The sequence below is a fragment of the Rhinatrema bivittatum genome, chromosome 2 (genome assembly GCF_901001135.1).
Source record: "Rhinatrema bivittatum chromosome 2, aRhiBiv1.1, whole genome shotgun sequence".
NCBI lineage: Eukaryota > Metazoa > Chordata > Amphibia > Gymnophiona > Rhinatrematidae > Rhinatrema > Rhinatrema bivittatum.
Genome location: NC_042616.1, coordinates 5,544,441 through 5,568,306, shown reverse-complemented (window position 1 = coordinate 5,568,306; position 23,866 = coordinate 5,544,441). Strand labels below are relative to the sequence as shown.

Here is a 23,866-nt window from a genome sequence, read left to right as displayed (position 1 = left end):
CCAGCCCCTCTGAGAGACCCTTGCTATGATCCGGGCCAATTCACCGAATAAGAACTTTACTACCCTATTCTAATCTACAGTCTCCTCATCCAGGGCTTATACCACCATTCATCAGCCACCCCTCACTTTGGAATGAGGCAGGTGAGGCGGACTATCTTTAGTCGGCTCCTTCCATTCTCATTTCATCAACTCCAAATACCAGCTCAAGCATAAGTTAAGCCTATCCCATTCCATTCATTGAGAAGGCACCATGCAAACCTTCCCTATCCCTATCATTTATTTATTTATTTATTTATTTGATTTATTTGATTTTATATACCGACAACCGTTTGCACATCGTGCCGGTTTACAGATAACTTATAACAAATAATATATAGGCAAAGCCTTTACAAGGAACGGTTTGTAACATAAATGCAGTAACATGGCAATTAACTAGATAAATAAGTAGGGAGGGAAGGGTAGGGATATACGAGACAAAGGGAGGGGGGAGGGGGAAGGGTGAAAATGGAAGAACATAGGGAAAAGATATGTACAGGGGTTCGAGGAACAATTAATATGTACATAGGTTATATACAAAGTTTTTGTTTTTGTTTAGGTTTGAAGCTTCTTGGAGGGGGTGGGTGTCAGGTGTAGGTCCTGAGGGGGAGTGTTGGTGAGGGGTGGTGGTCGGGTTAGGGTGTTAGTAAGGGATGAAGATGATTGCGGGTATGCTTGGAGGAAGAGCCAGGTTTTGAGTTTCTTTTTGAAAGTGGGTGTGGAGGTTTCGGTGCGTAGGTCAGGAGGCATGGAGTTCCAGAGGGAAGGGCCTGCGAGAGAGAGGGCCCTATTGATGGTGGAGATGAGTCTTGTGGATTTTATGGAAGGGGGAATAAGGGTTCCACGGAGAGAGGAGCGGGTGGGTCTCGTGGAGATACGAGGGAGGAAAGGTGGGTTTAGCCAATTGAAATGTTCGTTAGCAATACTTTTGTGGATGAGGGTAAGGGTCTTGTAAATAATTCGTGAGTGAATGGGAAGCCAATGAAGATTAACGAGGGTGGGAGTAATATGGTCTTTTTTATTGGCATTGGTTAGGATGCGTGCAGTAGCGTTTTGGAGGAGTTGTAGAGGTTTTATGTGGGTAGCAGGGAGACCAAGTAGGAGCGCATTACAGTAATCAATTTTTGAGAAGATTATGAATTGAAGTACTGTGCGGAAATCAGAGAAGTAGAGAAGGGGTTTGAGTTTTTTGAGGGTTTGTAGTTTGAAGTAACAGCTGCTAAGGATAGTTTTGATGTATGGTTTGAAGGTTAGTTGGTTATCGAGAATAACCCCCAGGTTTCTTGTGTCTGAGAGAAAATTGGGGGGGTGGAGGGTGGAGGGAGAGAGTATGGATGCATGTTTTGAGGAGATAAGGAGGAGTTCTGTTTTTATCATATACCATCGCCACCTTCTTCACACGAAGGCTTCTCAACAGCCCCCTAGACATACAACCAGATCCCTCATCCCAATCATGACTTCCCCCCCTCACGCAGTTGCTAGGACTCACAATGTTCTCTCTAACTCTGTTCAACGCACAGTCACTGACGAAGAAAACTCACATCCTTAACGACTACCTCTTGGACTCAAAGCCAGACATCTGTGCCATTACGGAAACCTGGCTCAAAAGCTCTGACTTAACCCTGATAAATCAATTACCGATACACTTTTATGACATTTTCTCAATTCCCAGACAAAAAAAAACGAGGAGGCGGTCTTCTCCTAGCCACCAAAAAAGAATTCAAACTCAATCCACAACCAGTCAAGACCCCCACCACCAAACTCGAACTAGGTCTTTTCAAATCTAAGCATCTGCAAATTGTACTAGTATATGCTCCACTAGGACTGCTAGACTCCGATGCCTCCCTACTCATAGAAACAATAGCCAAACACATCAACACGGACTCGCCAGCCATGATTCTGGGGGACTTCAACCTCCATGTCAACGCCTCTCCTCCCACCCCCAACTGTGAAGCTCTCCTCACCACATTCGGGGCTATGGGCTTTGAACAAATCATCGATAAACCTACCCATAAAGCAGGACACACTCTCGACCTCATCTTCATTAATTCCAACGTATCTTACAATAACGTTCTGGACTGTACCCCCGTTCCCTGGTCAGACCACTCAATGATTTCAGCCACCCTCACGACTCAAGAAAACCCTAAGCTCCCTCAGCCCCACTCCACCATCCACTTCAGAAAACTTGTGCATTAGACATGCTCAGTGAACACCTATCCAAAGAACTCCCCAACCTGGATACTACCAACCCCAACACAGCCCTTCTATCCTGGCACAATATCACAGAGCCAATAGCAAATAAATTATGCCCTAAAGCGGTGAAAATAATCAACTTGACTCAAAAAAAGAAACAACCCTGGTTCTCCCCAGAACTTAAGCAGATGAAATAAGACCTCAGACACAAGGAAAGCGAGTGGCGTAAGGCCCCCAACACCATGACTTTGTCCGACTACAAACGCACCCTCCATCTCTACAAGAACTCCATCTTACGGACAAAAAGAGACTTCTATGCCAGCAGAATTCACGATCTTCAATTTGATGCCAGGGCCCTGTTTTCCTATGTCTCCCAACTCACAAAATCCGCTACCCCTACTATACCAGACGACCAGGCTCAATCCAAAGCAAATAAACTAGCACTCTTCTTTCAGAAAAAAATTGCAGACACACTAGTGCGCCTCCCTACCAACTGAACCCCCCCTTTTCCTTAACTCCAATACCCCACCTCACTCTGGAGCCAACCTTGACTCCTTCGAACCCACAACCCCCCTGGAGATCGAATCCATACTCAGGAGACTGAAACCATCTAGCCACCCATCAGACCACATTCTGACTAAACTTCTGCTTCTCACCCCGAACTCTATCTCTAGACCTTTGGCCAACATCATAAACTGCTCCCTTTCCCAAGGAATCTACCCTGACAGGCTAAAAACTGCTTCTCTCAAACCCCTTCTGAAGAAACCCAACCTGGACACAAGAGAACCCTCCAATTTCCGCCCCATCTCTAACCTCCCTTTTCTGGTTAAATCATGGAGAAATTGGTAAATACACAACTCTCAGATTATCTGGAAGAACACAAAATCCTCTACCCATCCCAATATGGCTTTCGTAAATCATTCAGCATGGAAACCCTCCTTATCTCCCTCTCAGACTACATCCTCATGGGCCTTGACAAAGGGCTCTCTTTCATCCTAGTCCTTCTAGACATCTCGGCCGCCTTTGACACCGTGAACCACACCACACTACTAAATCGCCTTTCAGAAATCGGATTATCAGGATCTGCCCACAGATGGTTCAATTCCTTCCTCAGCAACAAAAGCTTCAAAGTAAAAATTAATAATAAAGAATCTCCAGACGTCAAATCAACATTAGGCGTACCCCAAGGCTCTTCCCTGTCCCCAACCCTCTTCAATATATACCTCCTGCCCCTCTGTCAATTGCTCACAAACCTAAAATTAATACACTACCTCTATGCAGACGACGTACAGATTCTGATCCCCATAACAGAATCCCTTCCTAAAACTCTCACCTACTGGAAAAACTGCCTCCAATCTATTAATCTCCCTCCCTCTTTTAATACCTTGTTTACATGTTTTAATCGTTCAATGTAAGGCGCCATGCCTGGCGCCTGTTTATGTTACAATGTGAACCGATATGATATCCTGGATGAATGTCGGTATATAAAAATTTTAAATAAATAAATAAATAAACCGCCTCCTCACTAGTTTGAACCTGGTTCTCAATGCAACCAAGACAGAACTCCTTCTCATCTCCTCTGACCCACACGGTCCTAACCCATCCGACATCTCCCAACACCCAGATCACACAAGTAAGGGACCTAGGAGTAATCCTCGATAACCATCTGAATCTAAAGAAATCCATCAACACCACTACCAAGGATTGTTTTTATAAACTACAAGTTATGAAAAGGCTCAAACCCCTCCTCCATTTCCAGGATTTTAGGACTGTCCTCCAAACCACACTCTTCTCCAAAACAGACTACTGCAACGCTCTCCTCCTCAGGCTCCCCATCTCCTCCATCAAACCAATTCAGATGCTCCAAAACGCAGCGGCTAGAATCCTAACCAACACCAACCGGGGAGCACGCATCACTCCCATACTCCAGAACCTGCATTGGCTGCCAATAAAATACAGAATTCTTCACAAAGCCCTTACCACAATCAGCAACAACTAGACCTCCAGATCCCACTCAAATTATACTTATCCTCAAGACCCATCAGAGAAGCGTATAAAGGTACCCTGCAAGTCCCCCCAACGAAATCCATGCGTCTATCAACCACCAAACAATGAGCATGCTCTACAGCAGGCCCAGCCATTTGGAATAACATGCCCACTGACCTCAGGCTAGAACCCTGCCCTCTAACCTTTCGAAAAACACTTAAGACCTGGCTTTTCCTCCAAGCCTTCCCTTAACTTTCAAAACCATCAATTCTCCACCAAACAGGACTCCGCTTACCTGACTAGGTGCCCCGCCTAGTTTAGGCTTTATATTTATGCCTCTGTTTTTTTGTTTTGTTATTTAGTTTATTCAGTTATGCTGTCCTTTACCTCCGGCTACCTTAGCCCCCCCAATTTCTGCCTCCTTGTTATATGTAACTTCACCTCTTGTTAAATGGTTGATTAAGTTATACCCCTTGTTACATGTAAACCGATTTGATATGAATTTATTCATGAAGGTCGGCAAAGAAAAGTGTTAAATAAATAAATAAAATAAATCCTCAGAAAATATGTGGTGTCACTAGGGGTGCTGTTGGCATAGGATCTGAGAATGGAGTCCTTATCCTCAGATCCTATGCCACCAACACACCATTCTGACAGCCATGGATGCTGAATCCTTTTATACCTCATAAAGACGGATTACAAGCCATCTGGAAGATCATCCCAGATGCCACCATGGCTGATCTGGCCAACAAATTTTGCCATTTTGTTCTCATTACACAACTACTTCAGATCTGAAAATGACTTGTATCTACAAGTCAAAGGTACTGCCATAGGTACTTGCATGGCTCCACAATACACCAACATTTTCATGGCTGATTTAGAACAGTGTTTCCATCTACATCCAGAAGCCACTCCTCCACCTAAGGTACATTGATGACATCTTCATCATCTGGACTCACGGACTTGAAGCACTTAAAGTATTCCACCAAGAATTTAACAAACTCCATCCCACCATCAACCTGAGCCTGGAACAATCCACGTAGCAAGTCCACTGTCTTTAAGCCACTATCCAACTGCATGAGGGACACATAAGAACCACATTATACCAGAAACCCAGCAACATCAACTACAATATCCAGAGCTCATTCATCTGCTCTTCTTCCAATGTATTATGTATACCATTACCTGTCAGCAATGCCCCTCTGCTATCTACATAGGTCAAACAGGTCAATCCCTAAGACAAGAATAAATGGACATAAGTCTGTCATTAGAAATGGTAACATTCAAAAACCAGTGGAAGAACATTTCAACCTTTCAGGAGATTCTCTATCTGACCTTAAGGTTGCCATACTCCTACATAAGATGTTCAAAGGAACACACCAGCGTGAAACTGCTGAACTGGAACTCATCAAAAAACTTAACACCATCACCATAGGTCTGAAAGACCTTCATGACTCAATACAGCTATCTATGAACTTAACTGCTCTGAGATCATTCTGTCTTTTCACACTATGATCACTTTGTTTCATCACCATGGTCTTCCTAATTCAATGCCTCCTCTCTATTCTGTTTATATTTATCCAGTTCCTGTACATCACTTCATGCATCTGACGAAGTAGACTGTCCTCAAAAGCTCATGCTTCAAAAAATTGGTTAGTCTATAAGGAGCCATCTGACTCTTGTTATTTTTTGCTGTACCAGACTAATACTGCTGTCCCATTAAAGATTTTTGAAAGATGGAAAGTAGTCAAAATTGAGTTGAAAAAAAGAAGGGTCAGAAATTGGAGAGAATAGTGCGTGATGAGTTGGGGTATGGGGGAAGATACTGATATAAATCATCTAGGAAAGCGTTTGATCTTAACTTAGCAAAACAGTGTGATAAGGAGGTGGTCAGGGTCAAAGAGGTTATGGGGTGCATAGGAAGCAGAGCTGTATTTTGGAGTGGGCAAGTTGGGTCGGTGCCCTGGGCACTGGCATCATGGCCATGGCAAATCTCATCCTGCTGAAGTTGAAGAGAGGTCTGGAGTGGCCGTGGCGGACTCCATTCCACTGTGGCCAAAGAGAGATCCAGGGGGAGGGGCAGGGGTGCTTTTTGTCCAGGGTGCTGTTGCTGACATTTGCTCTAGAGGTGGCCCTGATAGGAGGAGTCATAATCAGGTAAAAAAAAAAAAAAAAGGAGGCGGTAATGCTTTGTACAGGGAATTGGCGAGACCTCCCCTAAAATAGTGTCCCTTTCAAAGAGACTGTTCCTTCAAATGGAGAGATGTCCATGAAGCAGAAAAGAGACCTTGGAGTTATGTCTGAAGATTTCGAGGTTCCAACAGTGGCCAATCCAGGTCACAAGTACCTGGCAGGACCCCAAGGGGTAGAGAGGTTCCAAGCTGCTGATCCCAAGAACAAACAGTGGATTTCTGCAGCTCCACCTTAATTATGGTTAATGGACTTTTCCTCCAGGAACTTTTCCAAACCTTTTTTTAATTGCAGCTACATTAACAGTGATCCACCGAAGTCTACAATTAATCTAATTATAACTATCTATAGATAGTTATAACTAATTATAACTATCTATAATCTGTAATTATAACTACACACCTTATTGGCTTGTTTTAAACTAATTTCCTGTAACTGCATCAAATAAATAAATCTTTTGTTGCAAATTTATAGGAAGTGGTGTTTGGTGCATGTGTTTTGATCCTGTGTTGCTGGAAAGAGGGCGGTGGTTGTGGAAGCTGGGGCTGTGGAAGCTGAAGCCCAGGGTGTTGCGGCCCGCGGGTTTCCTACCTCCAACGCCGCTGCCCCCAGTCGCCGCGGCCCTGCCCGACATGCCCCGATCGCGGCAGGCCTCCTGCAGCCTGCCGCAAGGCCACCAACGCCGTCCTCCTTCCTTCAGTGGGACTCTCCCCAGACGTGCGTGCGAGAGGCCCCTCCCCTTAAAGGGACAAGCGCGGGAAATCCTGATCAGGCCCGGAAGAGGATGTCAGCTGTCAGGGGTATTTAAACCCCATTCAGTCAGTAGGGAATTGCCTTTGCAACAGTTCCCTGTTGGTCTCCGGCTGTACCTGCGCCAGTGCTTGCTGGTTTCGGTGTCTTCTTTCTTCTAAGCTTTACTTCCAGTTTGGGCTCTGCTTCCTGTCTCGGTCCTTCATCCGAATCCCTTGGCTTGAACTTGGTTCGTCTCTTCACTTGTACTTTGGATCTTCAGCCTCATCTCCCAGCGTTCTCCTGTGAAGGTTCGTTCCTATTCGGCTAGGTGAACGCCCTGAGTAGCCGCTTCTCGGGGGCTCTCCTGCGTCCATAGGTCACCCGCTTCTCAGGGGGCCGTCCGGCCAGATCTTCGGAGCCAGCTCTGTGGTTCCTCCTCTTCCTCCACGCCACCTTCCGGAGATGAGTCCTCACCGAGAAGACCTCCTTGGCAGTCGTCATCCTCTCTCCCTCTGGCTCAAGGGTCCACCTCCTTAACAGATTGCGAAGGCCATGGACCCGGTGGATCTGTCTAACCTCCAGGCCATTCCAGGCCTGGCTCAACGACTTCTGCAGCAGCAACAATCATTGGAAACTTTATCTGCCACCGTGGACCGCCTGGTAACTCGTGTCGATGCCGCCGCTGTACTTGGGCCACAACTTCTCCCCCAACGATCCCAGCGGCTTCAACCCCAGTGACACAGTTACCGGCTCCCTCTTGATTCTCCGGGGATTCCAAACAGTGTCGAGGATTCCTGAATCAATGTTTCATACGGTTCTCCCTGCTGGAACAGCAGTTCCCCACAGACCGAATCAAGACCTCCTTTATCATATCCTTGTTGGATGGCAAGGCCCTGACCTGGACCTCCCCCCTTTGGGAGAGAAGGGATTCATTCAAACCTTCCGTCAGGTTTTCGATGAACCCGGTTGTCTGACCACTGCGGCTACTGAGCTGCTCCAGCTTCACCAAGGGACTCTTCCCCTAGCAGACTTCGCGGTGGAGTTCCGCACCCTGGCGTCAGAACTAGGGTGGCGCGAAGACAGCCTACGTGGTATCTTCTTCGAAGGTCTGGCTCCCTGCATTAAGGACGAACTTGTTACCCGAGACTTACCGGATGATCTTGAGGCTCTCATTGATCTGGCCGGCTGCGTTGATCGGCGGATACAGCAACGGGCTAGAGAAGTCAAGCCTGCTCGCCATCCGGTTCCCTCGGCTCCGTCCTTCACACGTCCTATGGTTTCTCCAGCTACTCCAGTGGGCCCGTCTGACCGTGGTGAAGAACCCATGCAGCTCGGCCGTAGTCGCCTGACTGCAGCAGAGAAACAGCGCTGACGAACCTTGGGATTGTGCCTCTACTGCAGTGCTAAGGGGTATCTATTGGCTCAATGCCCTGAATGTCCGGGAAACTCTCGGGCCTAGGTGTCTCCGGGGGGCTGACCCTAGGCTGCATCAATCCTTCTCCCCAATGCACGGTCCCGGTCACTCTTCAGTTCTCCGGCGGGTCATTCACAACTTTGGCTTTCATTGACTCAGGGGCCGGCGGCAACTTTATCCTAGAGGAATTGGTACAGCAACTGCAACTGTTCAACCGCAATCCACCTCTTGTCATTTCATCCATCCAAGGAGAACCACTCCCGGGTCGGGTTACTGCCTGCACAACCCCCATGACTCTCCACACAGGAGTTCTCCACAAAGAAGAGATATCCTTCTTGGTCCTAGCGAATTCTGTCCTTCAGTCGTATTGGGCCTCCCCTGGTTACAGAAGCATTCACCTACCATAGACTAGAGGACTCTTCAAATTACATCTTGGCCTCTGTCAGAGACCTATCCCATGGATTCAACTCTCTGCTACCACCTTCCAGGTTCCATCTCAATACGCCGACTTTATAGACGTGTTTTCAAAAGAGGAGGCAGAGACCCTTCCGGCGCATCGTCCTTTTGACTGCACCATTAACCTGCTTCCTGATACGGTTCCACCCCGAGGCCGGGTATACCCTTTGTCTCTGCCAGAGACCCAGGCAATGTCTAAATACATAAAAGAGAATCTGGACCGAGGGTTCATTCGTCCCTCTTCATTTCCAGTGGGCGCTGGATTCTTCGTGTCAAAGAAGGACGGCTTATTAAGTCCCTGCATAGATTACAGAGGACAACGCCATTACACGCAAGGATCGCTACCCGCTTCCCTTGATCCCAGAACTTCTGGATCGCTTCCATGGAGCCAGGGTATTCACCAAATTGGACCTGCGTGGGGCCTACAACTTGGTCCGGATAAAACCTGGAGACGAATGGAAGACCGTGTTTAACACACGCGATGGTCATTATGAATACCTTGTAATGCCATTTGGATTATGCTACGCACCCGCAGTCTTCCAGAATCTCATGAATGAGGTCTTTCGGGATATGCTGCATAAAAAGGTGATAATTTACCTTGACGATGTTTTAATTTACTCCAAGGACATCGCCACCCATCACCTTGACGTCTGTCGAGTCCTTCAGCGTTTCAAAGAGAACCGCCTATTCACGAAATTGGAGAAGTGTCTCTTCGAGCAAGAATCTTTACCCTTCTTGGGTTTTATTGTGTCCAGCACCGGATTCCGATTGGACCCCGATATGTTAAACCAGCATCTGGGAGTGGCCGCAACCGACGGGACTTCATTCACTCCAACGCTTTCTCGGTTTTGCTAATTTTTATAGGAACTTCATGTCACACTATTCTCATCTCGTAGCGCCCATCACAGCTATGACCAGGAAAGGCTTAGATCCACAACTTTGGTCTACCGAGGCTATCCAAGCCTTCCAAGATCTCAAAGCAGCATTTCAGCGAGAACCTTGTCTCCATCATCCAGATCCCACCAGACCCTTTATTTTGGAGGTGGATGCCTCCACCGTTGCTGTAGGGGCAGTCCTCAGCCAGCACTCCGATCGAGGAAAACTACTACCTTGTTCCTTTTTCTCTCGCAAATTCTCTCCAGCTGAGAAGAATTACACTATTGGGGATAAGGAGTTGCTGGCAATAAAGATGGCCTTTGAAGAGTGGAGACAATGGCTGGAAGGGGCGCAACACCCCATCACAGTTTATACCGACCATAAGAACTTAGAATACCTCACGAGAGCTCAACAGTTGAACCCGCGTCAGGCTCGATGGTCCTTGTTCTTCAGCCGCTTCGATTTTCATCTACGATACCGCCACGCAGCAAAGAATGCCCGCTCTGATGCTCTATCTAGGTTATATGAATCTGAAGACACACAAGATTCCCTTAGCTACATTTTGGATCCAACCAAGGTCCTAATAGCTGCTACGGAGACAGCGCTGCCAGGGAAGACAGGAGTTCCACTATGCCTACGGGCCAAGGTACTTTCCTGGGCACATGACTCCCTCACGGCAGGACACCCAAGGAGACGTGGACTCTGGTGCTTCTGTCCCACTATTACTGGTGGCCCCACATGTCACAAGATGTTCGGGCCTACGTCAGCTCCTGCCCAATTTGTGCTCAGCAGAACCCTTAAATGGCTACCCGTGGAGACTCCTTCAAACCCTACCACCACCACCACAAGAACCATGGACTCATGTCTCCACCGATTTTGTGGTGGATCTGCAAGTGATATGGGTTGTCATCGATCGGTTCTCTAAGATGGCTCACTTTATTCCCTTGCCTAAGCTGTCGTCTGCCCTAGAACTGGCACGTCTGTTACCCTACATGTGTTTCGATTACATGGCCTTCCACAACACATCACCTCGGACCAGGGTCCCCAATTTACGGCCAAATACTGGCGGGCACTATAAGAACATAAGAAAATGCCATACTGGGTCAGACCAAGGGTCCATCAAGCCCAGCATCCTGTTTCCAACAGTGGCCAATCCAGGCCATAAGAACCTGGCAAGTACCCAAAAACTAAGTCTATTCCATGTAACCATTGCTAATGGCAGTGGCTATTCTCTAAGTGAACTTAATAGCAGGTAATGGACTTCTCCTCCAAGAACTTATCCAATCCTTTTTTAAACACAGCTATACTAACTGCACGAAACACATTCTCTGGCAACAAATTCCAGAGTTTAATTGTGCGTTGAGTAAAAAAGAACTTTCTCCAATTAGTTTTAAATGTGCCCCATGCTAACTTCATGGAGTGTCCCCTAGTCTTTCTACTATCCGAAAGAGTAAATAACCGATTCACATCTACCCGTTCTAGACCTCTCATGATTTTAAACACCTCTATCATATCCCCCCTCAGTCGTCTCTTCTCCAAGCTGAAAAGTCCTAACCTCTTTAGTCTTTCCTCATAGGGGAGTTGTTCCATTCCCCTTATCATTTTGGTAGCCCTTCTCTGTACCTTCTCCATCGCAATTATATCTTTTTTGAGATGCGGCGACCAGAATTGAACACAGTATTCAAGGTGCGGTCTCACCATGGAGCGATACAGAGGCATTATGACATTTTCCGTTTTATTCATCATTCCTTTTCTAATAATTCCCAACATTCTGTTTGCTTTTTTTGACTGCTGCAGCACACTGAACCGACGATTTCAATGTGTTATCCACTATGACACCTAGATCTCTTTCTTGGGTTGTAGCACCTAATATGGAACCCAACATCGTGTAATTATAGCATGGGTTATTTTTCCCTATATGCATCACCTTGCACTTATACACATTAAATTTCATCTGCCATTTGGATGCCCAATTTTCCAGTCTCACAAGGTCTTCCTGCAATTTATCACAATCTGCTTGTGATTTAACTACTCTGAACAATTTCGTGTCATCTGCAAATTTGATTATCTCACTCGTCGTATTTCTTTCCAGATCATTTATAAATATATTGAACAGTATGGGTCCCAATACAGATCCCTGAGGCACTCCACTGTCCACTCCCTTCCACTGAGAAAATTGCCCATTTAATCCTACTCTCTGTTTCCTGTCTTTTAGCCAGTTTGCAATCCACGAAAGGACATCGCCACCTATCCCATGACTTTTTACTTTTCCTAGAAGCCTCTCATGAGGAACTTTGTCAAACGCCTTCTGAAAATCCAAGTATACTATGTAAAAGGTTCGGAGTACAGCTGGATTTCACCACGGCCTTCCACCCTCAAGGAAATGGACAAGCGGAACGAGTCAATAGAGGTCTTAAAACCTTCATCCGCTCCTTCGTAAACTGTCGCCAGGATGATTGGTCGTCACTCCTAGCATGGGCCGAGTTCTCACATAATTCTCATACTCATGCCGCCATGGGGAGTTCCTCTTTCCAAATTGTGTATGGCAAGCTTCCAAGACCTCCTCTCCCGCTGCTGCTCACAGTTACCTCCCCAGCAGCTAAAAGGTTACACAACCTCTGGGGGTTAACCAACTCCAAATTGTCGCACGCCACAAACTCGGCCAAATTCATGGCACATAAACACCGTCGACCTGCCCCATTGCTCAACATAGGAGACAGAGTCTGGCTCAGCACTCGCCACATTAGGCTACGAGTTCCATCTATGAGACTCACTCCCAGATACATCGGACCCTTCTCCATCAGCGAACGCTTGGGACCAGTCACCTACCGCCTACGGCTTTCTACAAACCTTCGGATACATAATTCCTTCCATGTGTCTCTATTGAAGCCCTTGATCCTCTCTCACTTTCATGCTGCTCCACCCGAACCTCTTGACGAATCCGAGGAGGACCCCATCTACCAAGTTTGCGAGATTCTTGATGTCCGACGGCACCATAGACATTGGGAATATCTAATTGCCTGGGAAGGCTTCGGGGCCGAGGAAAATTCATGGGAGCCATCTTCTAACATTCTCGACAAGTCCTTACTGCAACATTTTCACCAGACACACCCTGGCAAATCGGGCCCTTCTCGGAGGGGGCGTAAGAGAGGGGGGCTGTTGCGGCCCGTGGGTTTCCTACCTCCACCGCCGCTGCCCCCAGTCGCCGCGGCCCTGCCCGACAAGCCCTGACCTGCGGCAGGCCTCCTGCAGCCTGCCGCATGGCCGCCAATGCCGTCCTCCTCCCTTCAGCGGGGCTCTCCCTAGATGTGCGTGCGTGCAGGAGGCCCCGCCCCTTAAAAGGGACAAGCGCGGGAAATCCCGATCAGGCCCGGAAGAGGATGTCAGCTGTCAGGGGTATTTAAACCCCATTCAGTCAGTAGGGAATTGCCTTCGCCAACAGTTCCCTGTTGCTCTCCGGCTGTACCTATGCCAGTGCTTGCTGGTTTTGGTGTCTTCTTTCTTCTCAGCTTTACTTCCAGTTTGGGCTCCGCTTCCTGTCTCGGTCCTTCGTCTGGATCCCTTGGCTTGAACTTCGGATCTTCAGCCCCATCTCCCAGCTTCTCCTGTGAAGGTTCGTTCCTATTCAGCTTGGTGGACGCCCTGAGTAACCGCTTCTCGGGGGCTCTCCTGCATCCATAGGACACCCGCTCCTCGGGGGGCCGTCCGGCCGGATCTTCAGAACCAGCTCTGTGGGTCCTCCTCTTCCTCCACGCCACCTTCCTGAGACGAGTCCTCACCGAGAAGATCTCCTTGGCAGTCTTCATCCTCCCTCGCTCCTGCTCAAGGGTCCACCTCCTTAACACAGGGTTGATGGTGCCTTCTGCTGGGCTGCTGGGAGAAGTCTTCCAGGGTTCTGCTGCTGGAAAAAGCATAGGGGCTGTGGAAGCTGAAGCCCAGGATTGATGGTGCCTTCTGCTGGGCTGCAGGGAGAAGTCTTCAGATGAGCCTTCCAGGGATCTGCTGCTGGAAAGAGCGTAGGGGCTGTGGAAGCTGAAGCCCAGGGTTGATGATGCCTTCTGCTGGGCTGCAGAGAGAAGTTTTCAGATGAGTCTTCCAGGGATCTGCTGCTGGAAGAGCTTGGGGGCTGTGGAAGCTGAAGCCCAGGGTTGATTGTGCCTTCTGCTGGGCTGCAGGGAGAAGTCTTCCAGGGATCTGCTGCTGGAAGAGCTTGGGGGCTGTGGAAACTGAAGCCCAGGGTTGATGGTGCCTTCTGCTGGGCTGCAGGGAGAAGTCTTCTAGGGACCTGCTGCTGGAAGAACATGGGGGTTGTGTTGAAGCTGAAGCCCAGGGTTGATTGTGCCTTCTGCCGGGAGAAGTCTTCCAGGGATCTGCTGCTGGAAGAACATGGGGGTTGTGTCGAAGGTGAAGCCCAGGGTTGATGGTGCCTATTGCTGGGCTGCCGGGAGAAGTCTTCCAGGGATCTGCTGCTGGAAAGAGCATAGTGACTGTGGAAACTGAAGCCTAGAGGGCTCACCTCCAGCGCAGTGCTCCCTTTTTGGATGGCATTTATTCTGGCACAGCATCACCAATTCTGCTCCCTGCCTATAGTATCCAGCATCCCCTCTCTCTCCTTTTCCAGTGTTCTCCTCTCTCTCCCCTCCACTCCCCTAGCATACCAGCATCACCCAAATCTCTCGTCCCTTTTTTTTGCAGTGCCACAATCTTGTCTCTCTACCCCAACTCATCTACCCAGCACCCTATTTCTCTCTCCAGCTCTCCACCTGCTCAGCATGCACAGTTTCTCTCCACCCCCATCTGCTCAATACATTCATTTTCCTTTTAATTTAAAATATTTCAGAACTCTCTTCCTGGCCAGAGAATACAGTAAAATCTCTGATCTAACATGACAAATATACCCGAACAGGCCAGGCAGCGTTGACCGTTACTCCCAGCCCCTGATCAGCCAGCAACAGAAATGAGCGGCCCTTAAGGGCCTGCCTGCATGCCAGGTAATCTGGCTCAAACTTGAGATACAATCTGCTCTAAAGAGTAGGGGGCTCCTCTCTCTCCCCACCCCTCCAAACACTAATTTTCCTCTCCTTTTTTCCTCCTTCATCTCTGGCAGTGGCCCTGGCCTTAGGCCTCCTCCTCCTCCTCCTATTCTTTGGCTGCAGGCACCACGAGCTCTGCTAGCAGTCCTGTTCTTCGTACCGATGAGATTTTGCCGCCGGAAAAATTTTTTTGGTGCTTTTCCATTGGCCTAGTTTGCCAAATGGAAGCACCGGCTCTGGTAAATCTGGGGGAGCCTGAGCTTGGTGCTCAACTCTCTCCCCCCTCCCCCCTTGAAAAGGAAATTGTGACCAGTGAGAGGCGACCGGGGTCTCGGCCCTATAACTGTAACAGATTAATCACTGTACAGCATTAATACCCACCTGCAGGGCAGCTCAGGGGAGCTCCTTTCTGTCCAGAGTCCTGGCGGTCCCTCACTCGCAGCTCCTCCCTCTGCTTCAGCTGGGTTACTATCTCGGGCAAGGCCACCAATGATCCTGCCCCGGGGAGAGAAAAAATGCCACACATTACCTAAAGGGAAAAAAAAATCTGCACAAGTGTGTGACTGACTGCCAGATTCACTCTCTGCAGCACACCCTGCCAATGACCTGTTGTAAGAGTGGGGGTAGAAGAGCTGAGGTAAGGGGCAGAGTGACACAACATGACAGCATTTCATCTGCAGAGCTCAGGGGATGGGCGCAGGGATACAGAGCCTGTCACCTTTAGGACTGGAGGGATCAGGGGATGGGTGCAGGGATACAGAGCCTGTCACCTCTAGGACTGGAGGGATCAGGGGATGGGAGAAGGGATACAGAGCCTGTCACCTCTAGGACTGGAGGGATCAGGGGATGGGCGCAGGGATACAGAGCCTGTCACCTCTAGGACTGGAGGGATCAGGGGATGGGAGCAGGGATACAGGGCCTGTCACCTCTAGGACTGGAGGGCTCAGGGGATGGGGCAGGGATACAGAGCCTGTCACCTCTAGGACTGGAGGGCTCAGGGGATGGGAGCAGGGATACAGGGCCTGTCACCTCTAGGACTGGAGGGCTCAGGGGATGGGGCAGGGATACAGAGCCTGTCACCTCTAGGACTGGAGGGATCAGGGGATGGGTGCAGGGATACAGGGCCTGTCACCTCTAGGACTGGAGGGCTCAGGGGATGGGGCAGGGATACAGAGCCTGTCACCTCTAGGACTGGAGGGATCAGGGGATGGGTGCAGGGATACAGGGCCTGTCACCTCTAGGACTGGAGGGCTCAGGGGATGGGGCAGGGATACAGAGCCTGTCACCTCTAGGACTGGAGGGATCAGGGGATGGGTGCAGGGATACAGAGCCTGTCACCTCTAGGATTGGAGGGATCAGGGGATGGGTGAAGGGATACAGAGCCTGTCACCTCTAGGACTAGAGGGATCAGGGGATGGGTGTAGGGATACAGAGCCTGTCACCTCTAGGACTGGAGGGATCAGGGGATGGGTGTAGGGATACAGAGCCTGTCACCCATAGGACTGGGGGGAGCAGGGGATGGGAGCAGGGATACAGAGCCTGTCACCTCTAGGACTGGAGGGATATGGGGATGGGTGCAGGAATACAGAGCCTGTCACCTCTAGGACTGGAGGGATCAGGGGATGGGCGCAGTGATATGGAGCCTGTCACCTCTAGGACTGGAGGGATCAGGAGATGGGAGCAGGGATACAGAGCCTGTCACCTCTAGGACTGGAGGGATCAGGGGAAAGGGCAGGGATACAGAGCCCGTCACCTCTAGGACTGGAGGGATCAGGGGATGGGAGCAGGGATATAGAGCCCGTCACCTCTAGGATTGGAGGGATCAGGGGATGGGAGCAGGGATACAGAGCCTGTCACCTCTAGGATTGGAGGGATCAGGGGATGGGAGCAGGGATACAGAACCTGTCACCTCTAGGACTGGAGGGATTAGGGGATGGGAGCAGGAATACATAGCCTGTCACCTCTAGGACTGGAGGGATCAGGGGATGGAAGCAGGGATACAGAGCCTGTCACCTCTAGGACTGGAGGGATCAGGGGATGGGAGCAGCGATACAGAGCCTGTCACCTCTGGGACTGGGGGGCTCAGGGGATGGGAGCAGGGATACAGAGCCTGTCACCTCTAGGACTGGAGGGATATGGGGATGGGTGCAGGAATACAGAGGCTGTCACCTCTAGGACTGGAGGGATCAGGGGATGGGCGCAGGGATATGGAGTCTGTCACCTCTAGGACTGGAGGGATCAGGAGATGGGAGCAGGGATACACAGAGCCTGTCACCTCTAGGACTGGAGGGATCAGGGGAAAGGGCAGGGATACAGAGCCCGTCACCTCTAGGACTGGAGGGATCAGGGGATGGGAGCAGGGATACAGAGCCCGTCACCTCTAGGACTGGAGGGATCAGGGGATGGGAGCAGGGATACAGAGCCCGTCACCTCTAGGACTGGAGGGATCAGGGGATGGGAGCAGGGATACAGAGCCCGTCACCTCTAGGATTGGAGGGATCAGGGGATGGGAGCAGGGATACAGAACCTGTCACCTCTAGGACTGGAGGGATTAGGGGATGGGAGCAGGGATACAGAGCCTGTCACCTCTAGGACTGGAGGGATCAGGGGATGGAAGCAGGGATACAGAGCCTGTCACCTCTAGGACTGGAGGGATCAGGGGATGGGAGCAGGGACACAGAGCCTGTCACCTCTAGGACTGGAGGGATCAGGGGATGGGAGCAGGGATACAGAGCCTTCACATCTAGGACTGGAGGGATCAGGGGATGGGAGCAGGGATACAGAGCCTGTCACCTCTAGGATTGGAGGGATCAGGGGATGGGAGCAGGGATACAGCGCCTGTCACCTCTAGGACTGGAGGGATCAGGGGATGGGAGCAGGGATACAGAGCCTGTCACCTCTAGGATTGGAGGGATCAGGGGATGGGAGCAGGGATACAGAGCCTGTCACCTCTGGGATTGGAGGGATCAGGGGATGGGAGCAGGGATACAGAACCTGTCACCTCTAGGACTGGAGGGATTAGGGGATGGGAGCAGGGATACAGAGCCTGTCACCTCTAGGACTGGAGGGATCAGGGGATGGAAGCAGGGATACAGAGCCTGTCACCTCTAGGACTGGAGGGATCAGGGGATGGGAGCAGGGACACAGAGCCTGTCACCGCTAGGACTGGAGGGATCAGGGGATGGGAGCAGGGATACAGAGCCTGTCACATCTAGGACTGGGAGGGATCAGGGGATGGGAGCAGGGATACAGAGCCTGTCACCTCTAGGATTGGAGGGATCAGGGGATGGGAGCAGGGATACAGAGCCTGTCACATCTAGGACTGGAGGGATCAGGGGATGGGAGCAGGGATACAGAGCCTGTCACCTCTAGGATTGGAGGGATCAGGGGATGGGAGCAGGGATACAGAGCCTGTCACCTCTAGGACTGGAGGGATCAGGGGATGGGTTCAGGGATACAGAGCCCATCACCTCTAGGACTGCAGGGCTCAAGGGATGGGAGCAGGGATACAGAGCCTGTCACCTCTAGGACTGGAGGGATCAGGGGATGGGAGCAGGAACACAGAGCCTGTCACCTCTAGGACTGGAGGGTTCAGGGGATGGGTGCAGGGATACAGAGCCTGTCACCTCTAGGATTGGAGGGATCAGGGGATGGGTGCAGGGATACAGAGCCTGTCACCTCTAGGACTGGAGGGATCAGGGGATGGGTGCAGGGATACAGAGCCTGTCACCTCTAGGACTGGAGGAATCAGGGGATGGGGGCAGGATACAGAGCTGTCTCTTCTAGGACTGGAGGGATCAGGGGATGGGGGCAGGGATATCTATCTTGTGGCCTCTAGGACTGGTTTAGGGGATGGGCTTGGGGAATATTCAGATGATAAGATGGGACGGGACAATAATGTCAGAGCATCCTTACTGAGAGATGTCAGGAGCTCCAAATTCTCTGCCATCACCTCCCTGTAAAGCTCCTTCTGTCCTTCATTTAAATACCCCCATTCCTCCTGGGAGAAATGGACAGCGATGTCATCAAACGTCACCGGCATCTGAAACACAAACCAGAAACACTTTTACATGTTATACTCTACTATCTGCATGTCTGCTAATCGCTGCTATTTATGGGGGTCTGATGCTGTTCATTACTTGTTTCTGCTTCTGCCGGGGGTCCCAAGCTCTTTGTGCAGGTCTGGTGCTGTACTTTACATGACTATTATATTCAGGGGGTCCATTGCTATCACTTTGTATATCTCTGCTATACTCAGGAGTCTGGTGCTATGCAGAGATTAAAAGGCTCCAGTATTAGAAAGAGAGTATAAGGGTCATGAGAGGTGTAGAACGGGTAAATGTGTATCAGTTAAATACTCTTTCGGATAATAAAAGGACTAGGCGGAACTCCATGAAGTTAGCATGTAGCACATTTAAGACAAATCGGATAAAATTCTTTTTCACTCAACACACAGTTAAGCTCTGGAATTTGTTGCCAGGGGATGTGGTTAGTGCAGTTAGTATATCTGGGTTTAAAAAAGATTTGGAGTAGAAGTCCATTACCTGCTATTAATCAAACTGACTTCGGGAATGGCCTCTGCTATTACTGGCAAAAGTAGCATGGGATCTTCTTGGGTTTTGGGTACTTGCCAGATTCTTATGGCCTGGACAGGCCACTATTGGAAACAGGATGCTGGGCTTGATGGACCCTTGGTCTGACCCAGTATGGCATGTTCTTATGTTTTTATGGAACTTGTGCAAGATTCACCGCTACTATATCATCACCGAGTGTTATACAAAATATTGAGAATCAGTATAGAGGCCAGTGTCCCTGCATGCCATTAATTTTTTTTTTTTTTTAAATGATGTTTTCCATACATATTTTAACTGGATTGCATACAACATCCCTTTATAGAGGGAACAAAAATGTGCTCTGCATAGAGTCAAAACCAGATGATGTAAAAATCTCCTACCTCTGATAATCTTGTACATTATAAATCCTTACTCAATGATTGTCGTAATGCAACTCTGCCAAATGTCAGCTAACAATACTACACGTACTCTTGATCCCTGTGCCACCGCCCTCCTAAAATGCTGTAACAAGGAAATAACTCCCACTTTAGCACACATTACTAATCTGCCTCTCTGTACTGGCATTCTCTCAGCTCATCTTAAACATGCCTCGGTTATTCCTACACTTAAGAACAGCTCATTTCACCCTTCTGATCTCCTTACTTCCTTTTCTTGCTAAATTGATGGTCGGGTGGTGGTCCCGCTTCACAAGAGTGGGAACAGGTAGGAGGCTGGCAACTACAGACCGGTTAGCCTCACTTCGGTGGTGGGAAAAGTAATGGAGTCACTGCTGAAAAGAGAGAATAGTGAACTATCTACAGTCCGGAGAATTGATGGACCAGAGGCAACATGGATTCACCAGGGGAAGATCCTGTCAGACAAATCTGATTAACTTTTTTGACTGGGTAACCAAGGAATTGGATCGAGGAAGAGCGCTTGATATCATATACTTGGATTTCAGCAAAGCTTTTGATACGGTTCCGCACAGGAGACTGGTGAATAAAACGAGAAGCTTAGGAGTGAGGGCCGAGGTGGTGACCTGGATTGCAAATTGGCTGACAGACAGAAGACAATGTGTGATGGTAAATGGAACCTTCTCTGAAGAGAGAGCGGTTTTAAGTGGTGTACCGCAAGGATCGGTGTTGGGACCGGTCCTGTTCAATATCTTTGTGAGCGACATTGCGGACGGGATAGAAGGTAAGGTTTGTCTTTTTGCGGATGACACGAAGATCAGCAACATAGTGGACACGCCGGAAGGAGTGGAGAGAATGAGATGGGATCTAAGGAAACTGGAAGAGTGGTCGAAGATATGGCAGCTCAGATTCAATGCCAAGAAGTGCAAAGTCATGCATATGGGGAGTGGAAATCCGAATGAACTGTATTCGATGGGGAGGGAAAAGCTGATGTGCACGGAGCAGGAGAGGGACCTTGGGGTGATAGTGTCTAATGATATGAAGTCTGCGAAACAATGCGACAAGGCGATAGCAAAAGCCAGAAGAATGCTGGGCTGCATAGAGAGAGGAATATCGAGTAAGAAAAGGGAAGTGATTATTCCCTTGTACAGGTCCTTGGTGAGGCCTCACCTGGAGTACTGTGTTCAGTTCTGGAGACCGTATCTACAAAAAGACAAAGACAAGATGGAAGCGGTACAGAGAAGGGCGACCAGGAAGGTGGAGGATCTTCATCGCATGTTCAGTTCTGGAGACCTTATCTACAAAAAGACAAAGACAAGATGGAAGCGGTACAGAGAAGGGCGACCAGGAAGGTGGAGGATCTTCATCGCATGACGTACGAGGAGAGATTGAAGACTCTAAATATGTACACCCTGGAGGAAAGGAGGAGCAGAGGTGATATGATACAGACTTTCAGATACTTGAAAGGTTTTAATGATCCAAAGACAACGACAAACCTGTTCCGTAGGAAAAAAATCAGCAGAACCAGGGGTCACGATTTGAAGCTCCAGGGAGGAAGATTCAGAACCAATGTCAGGAAGTATTTTTTCACGGAGAGGGTGGTGGACGCCTGGAATGCCCTTCCGGAGGATGTGGTGAAGACCAGAACTGTGAAGGACTTCAAAGGGGCGTGGGATAAACACTGTGGATCCATAAAGTCAAGAGGCCGCCAATGAAGAGTGGGTGACTCGCCAGAATGACAGCTACTGCCTGGAGACAATACCCTTATTCAATAAACATACACATGCTTACTGTGACTCCAACATCGCTCTAAGCTTCAACAGCAAGAGGAAATGTGGAAAAATGGATTTACACTCACAAAGAGGGGAGTAGCTGGCTTGTTACGGCGGTTACTACCCCAAACCAAATAAGCCTGATACTTCACCTTCAATGCATATACAGCATAGTTCTCTGCTTCAACGACAGGGGAGAAGAAAAAAGGGTTCGCACTCACAAAGCGGGGAGTAGCTGGCTTGTTACGGCGGTTACTACCCCAAACCAAATGTGTCTGATACTTCACTTTCGATGCATATCCAGCATGGCTCTCTGCTTCAACGGCATGGGAGAAGACTGATACATCACGCATTTCCAGCATAGCTCCCTGCTTCAACAGCAGGGGAGAAGAAAAACAACCAATAAGGACTGTATAACATAGTCTGGGTAAAACAAATAAGCATGGGTGTCGCTTGCTTATTGCGGCGGTTACTACCCCTACTACCCCTAACTAATCAAGCTAGATATTTCAATGGTGGGGGTGGAAGGTAAATAGAACCAAGAGCTAAGAGAAACAGATAAGTATGAGAGAAAAAATGTGTGAAGCTTGCTGGGCAGACTGGATGGGCCGTTTGGTCTTCTTCTGCCGTCATTTCTATGTTTCTATGTTTCTATGAATAGTTAATGATAGTTTACAAATTTCCATTAGCAGGTCCATGATTTCATTTCTCAGTTCTTTCAGCACTCTGCGATGTATACCATCTGGTCCAGGTGATTTCCTTCTCTTTAGTTTGTCAGTTTGCCCTAGTACATCTTCCAAGGTCACTGAGATTTTTTTCAGTTCTTCTGAATCATCACCCTTGAATATTATTTCTGGCATGGGTATCTCTCTTACATCTTCCTCAGTGAAGACCGAAGCAAAGATCTCATTTAGTCTCTCTCCTATGGCTTTGTTGTCCCTGAGTGCCCCTTTTACCCTTGATCATCTAATGGTCCAATTGACTCCCTCAAAGCCTTTTTACCTTGAATGCACCTGAAAAAGTTTTTATTATGAGTTTTTGCTTCCACAGCAAGCTTCTTTTCAAATTCTCTATTTGCCTTCCTTATTAATGCCTTGCCTCTGACTTGCCAGTGCTTATGCTGTTTCCTGTTTTCATCAGTCGCATCCCTTTTCCATTTCTTGAAAGATGTTCTTTTAGATGATATAGCCTCTCTCACCTCACCTTTTAACTATTCCAGTAGTTGTTTAGCCTTTCTTCCACCTTTTCTAATGCATGGATCACATCTAATCTGGGCTTCCAAGATGGTATTTTTAAACAACTTCCAGGCCTGAGCTAAACAGTTGCTCCTTTCATTTTTCCTAACCATTTTCTTCATTTTAGCATAGTCACCTTTTTGAAAGCTAAATGCTGCTTTAGTAGATTTCTTTTTTGTGCTCCCTCCAGTTAAATGAAATTTGATCTTGTTGTGATCACTATTGCAAAGTGGTTCCAAAACAGTTATCTTTTGCACCAAATCCTGTGTTCCACTAAAGATTCCCCTGTTCTTATACCAGCTGCTCCATGAAGCAGTCATTTATTTCATCTAGGAACTTTACCTCTCTAGAATTCCCTGATGTAACATTTACCCACTCAGTATTGAGGTAATTGAAATTTGCCATTACTGTGCTACTGATTTTGTTAGCTTCCCTAATTTCTTTTAGCATTTCATTGTCTGTTAGTTCATTCTGGTCAGGTGGATGGTAATACACCCCCACTGCTATTTTATTCTCCTTTTTCACCTGGAATTTCTATCCATAAAGATTCAACATTGCATTTTGTTTCCTGCAGAACTTTTATCTTGTTTGACTCAATGCTCTCTCTAACATATAGTGCCCCCCTCTACCAATTTGATCCATCCTATCATTTTGATATAAATTTGTACCCTGGTATCACAGCATCCCATTGGTTATCCTCTTTCCACCAGGTCTCTGAGATGCCAATTATATCTCCCTCTTCATCCAGTGCTATACACTCTAACTCTCCCATCTTATTTTTTAGACTTCTAGCATTTGTATACAGACAATTCAAAGTATGTTTTTAGTTTGTATTAGCACCCTGTTCAGTTGTCAGGGGTATTCTCACAGGACAAGCAGGATGGTTGTCCTCACAAATGGGTGACATCGAGGATGGAGCCCACCACGGAAAACTTCTGTCAAAGTTTAAACAGAACTTTGACTGGCCCCTACTGGGC

The 23,866-nt window shown here is 48.5% G+C and overlaps 1 protein-coding gene across 1 annotated transcript in view; it reads right to left on the bottom strand.

The window, feature by feature from the left end:
• The window catches only part of LOC115083444 (zinc finger protein OZF-like), a 59,529-nt gene that overhangs the window by 22,717 nt on the left and 12,946 nt on the right, over positions 1 to 23,866 (bottom strand). The window contains exons 2-3 of the mRNA XM_029587260.1: positions 18,832 to 18,958; positions 15,298 to 15,411 (exon numbers count right to left, since the gene is read on the bottom strand). Coding sequence (XP_029443120.1) covers positions 15,298 to 15,411; positions 18,832 to 18,958 — 241 coding nt within the window. The remainder of the gene's footprint in view (positions 1 to 15,297; positions 15,412 to 18,831; positions 18,959 to 23,866) is intronic.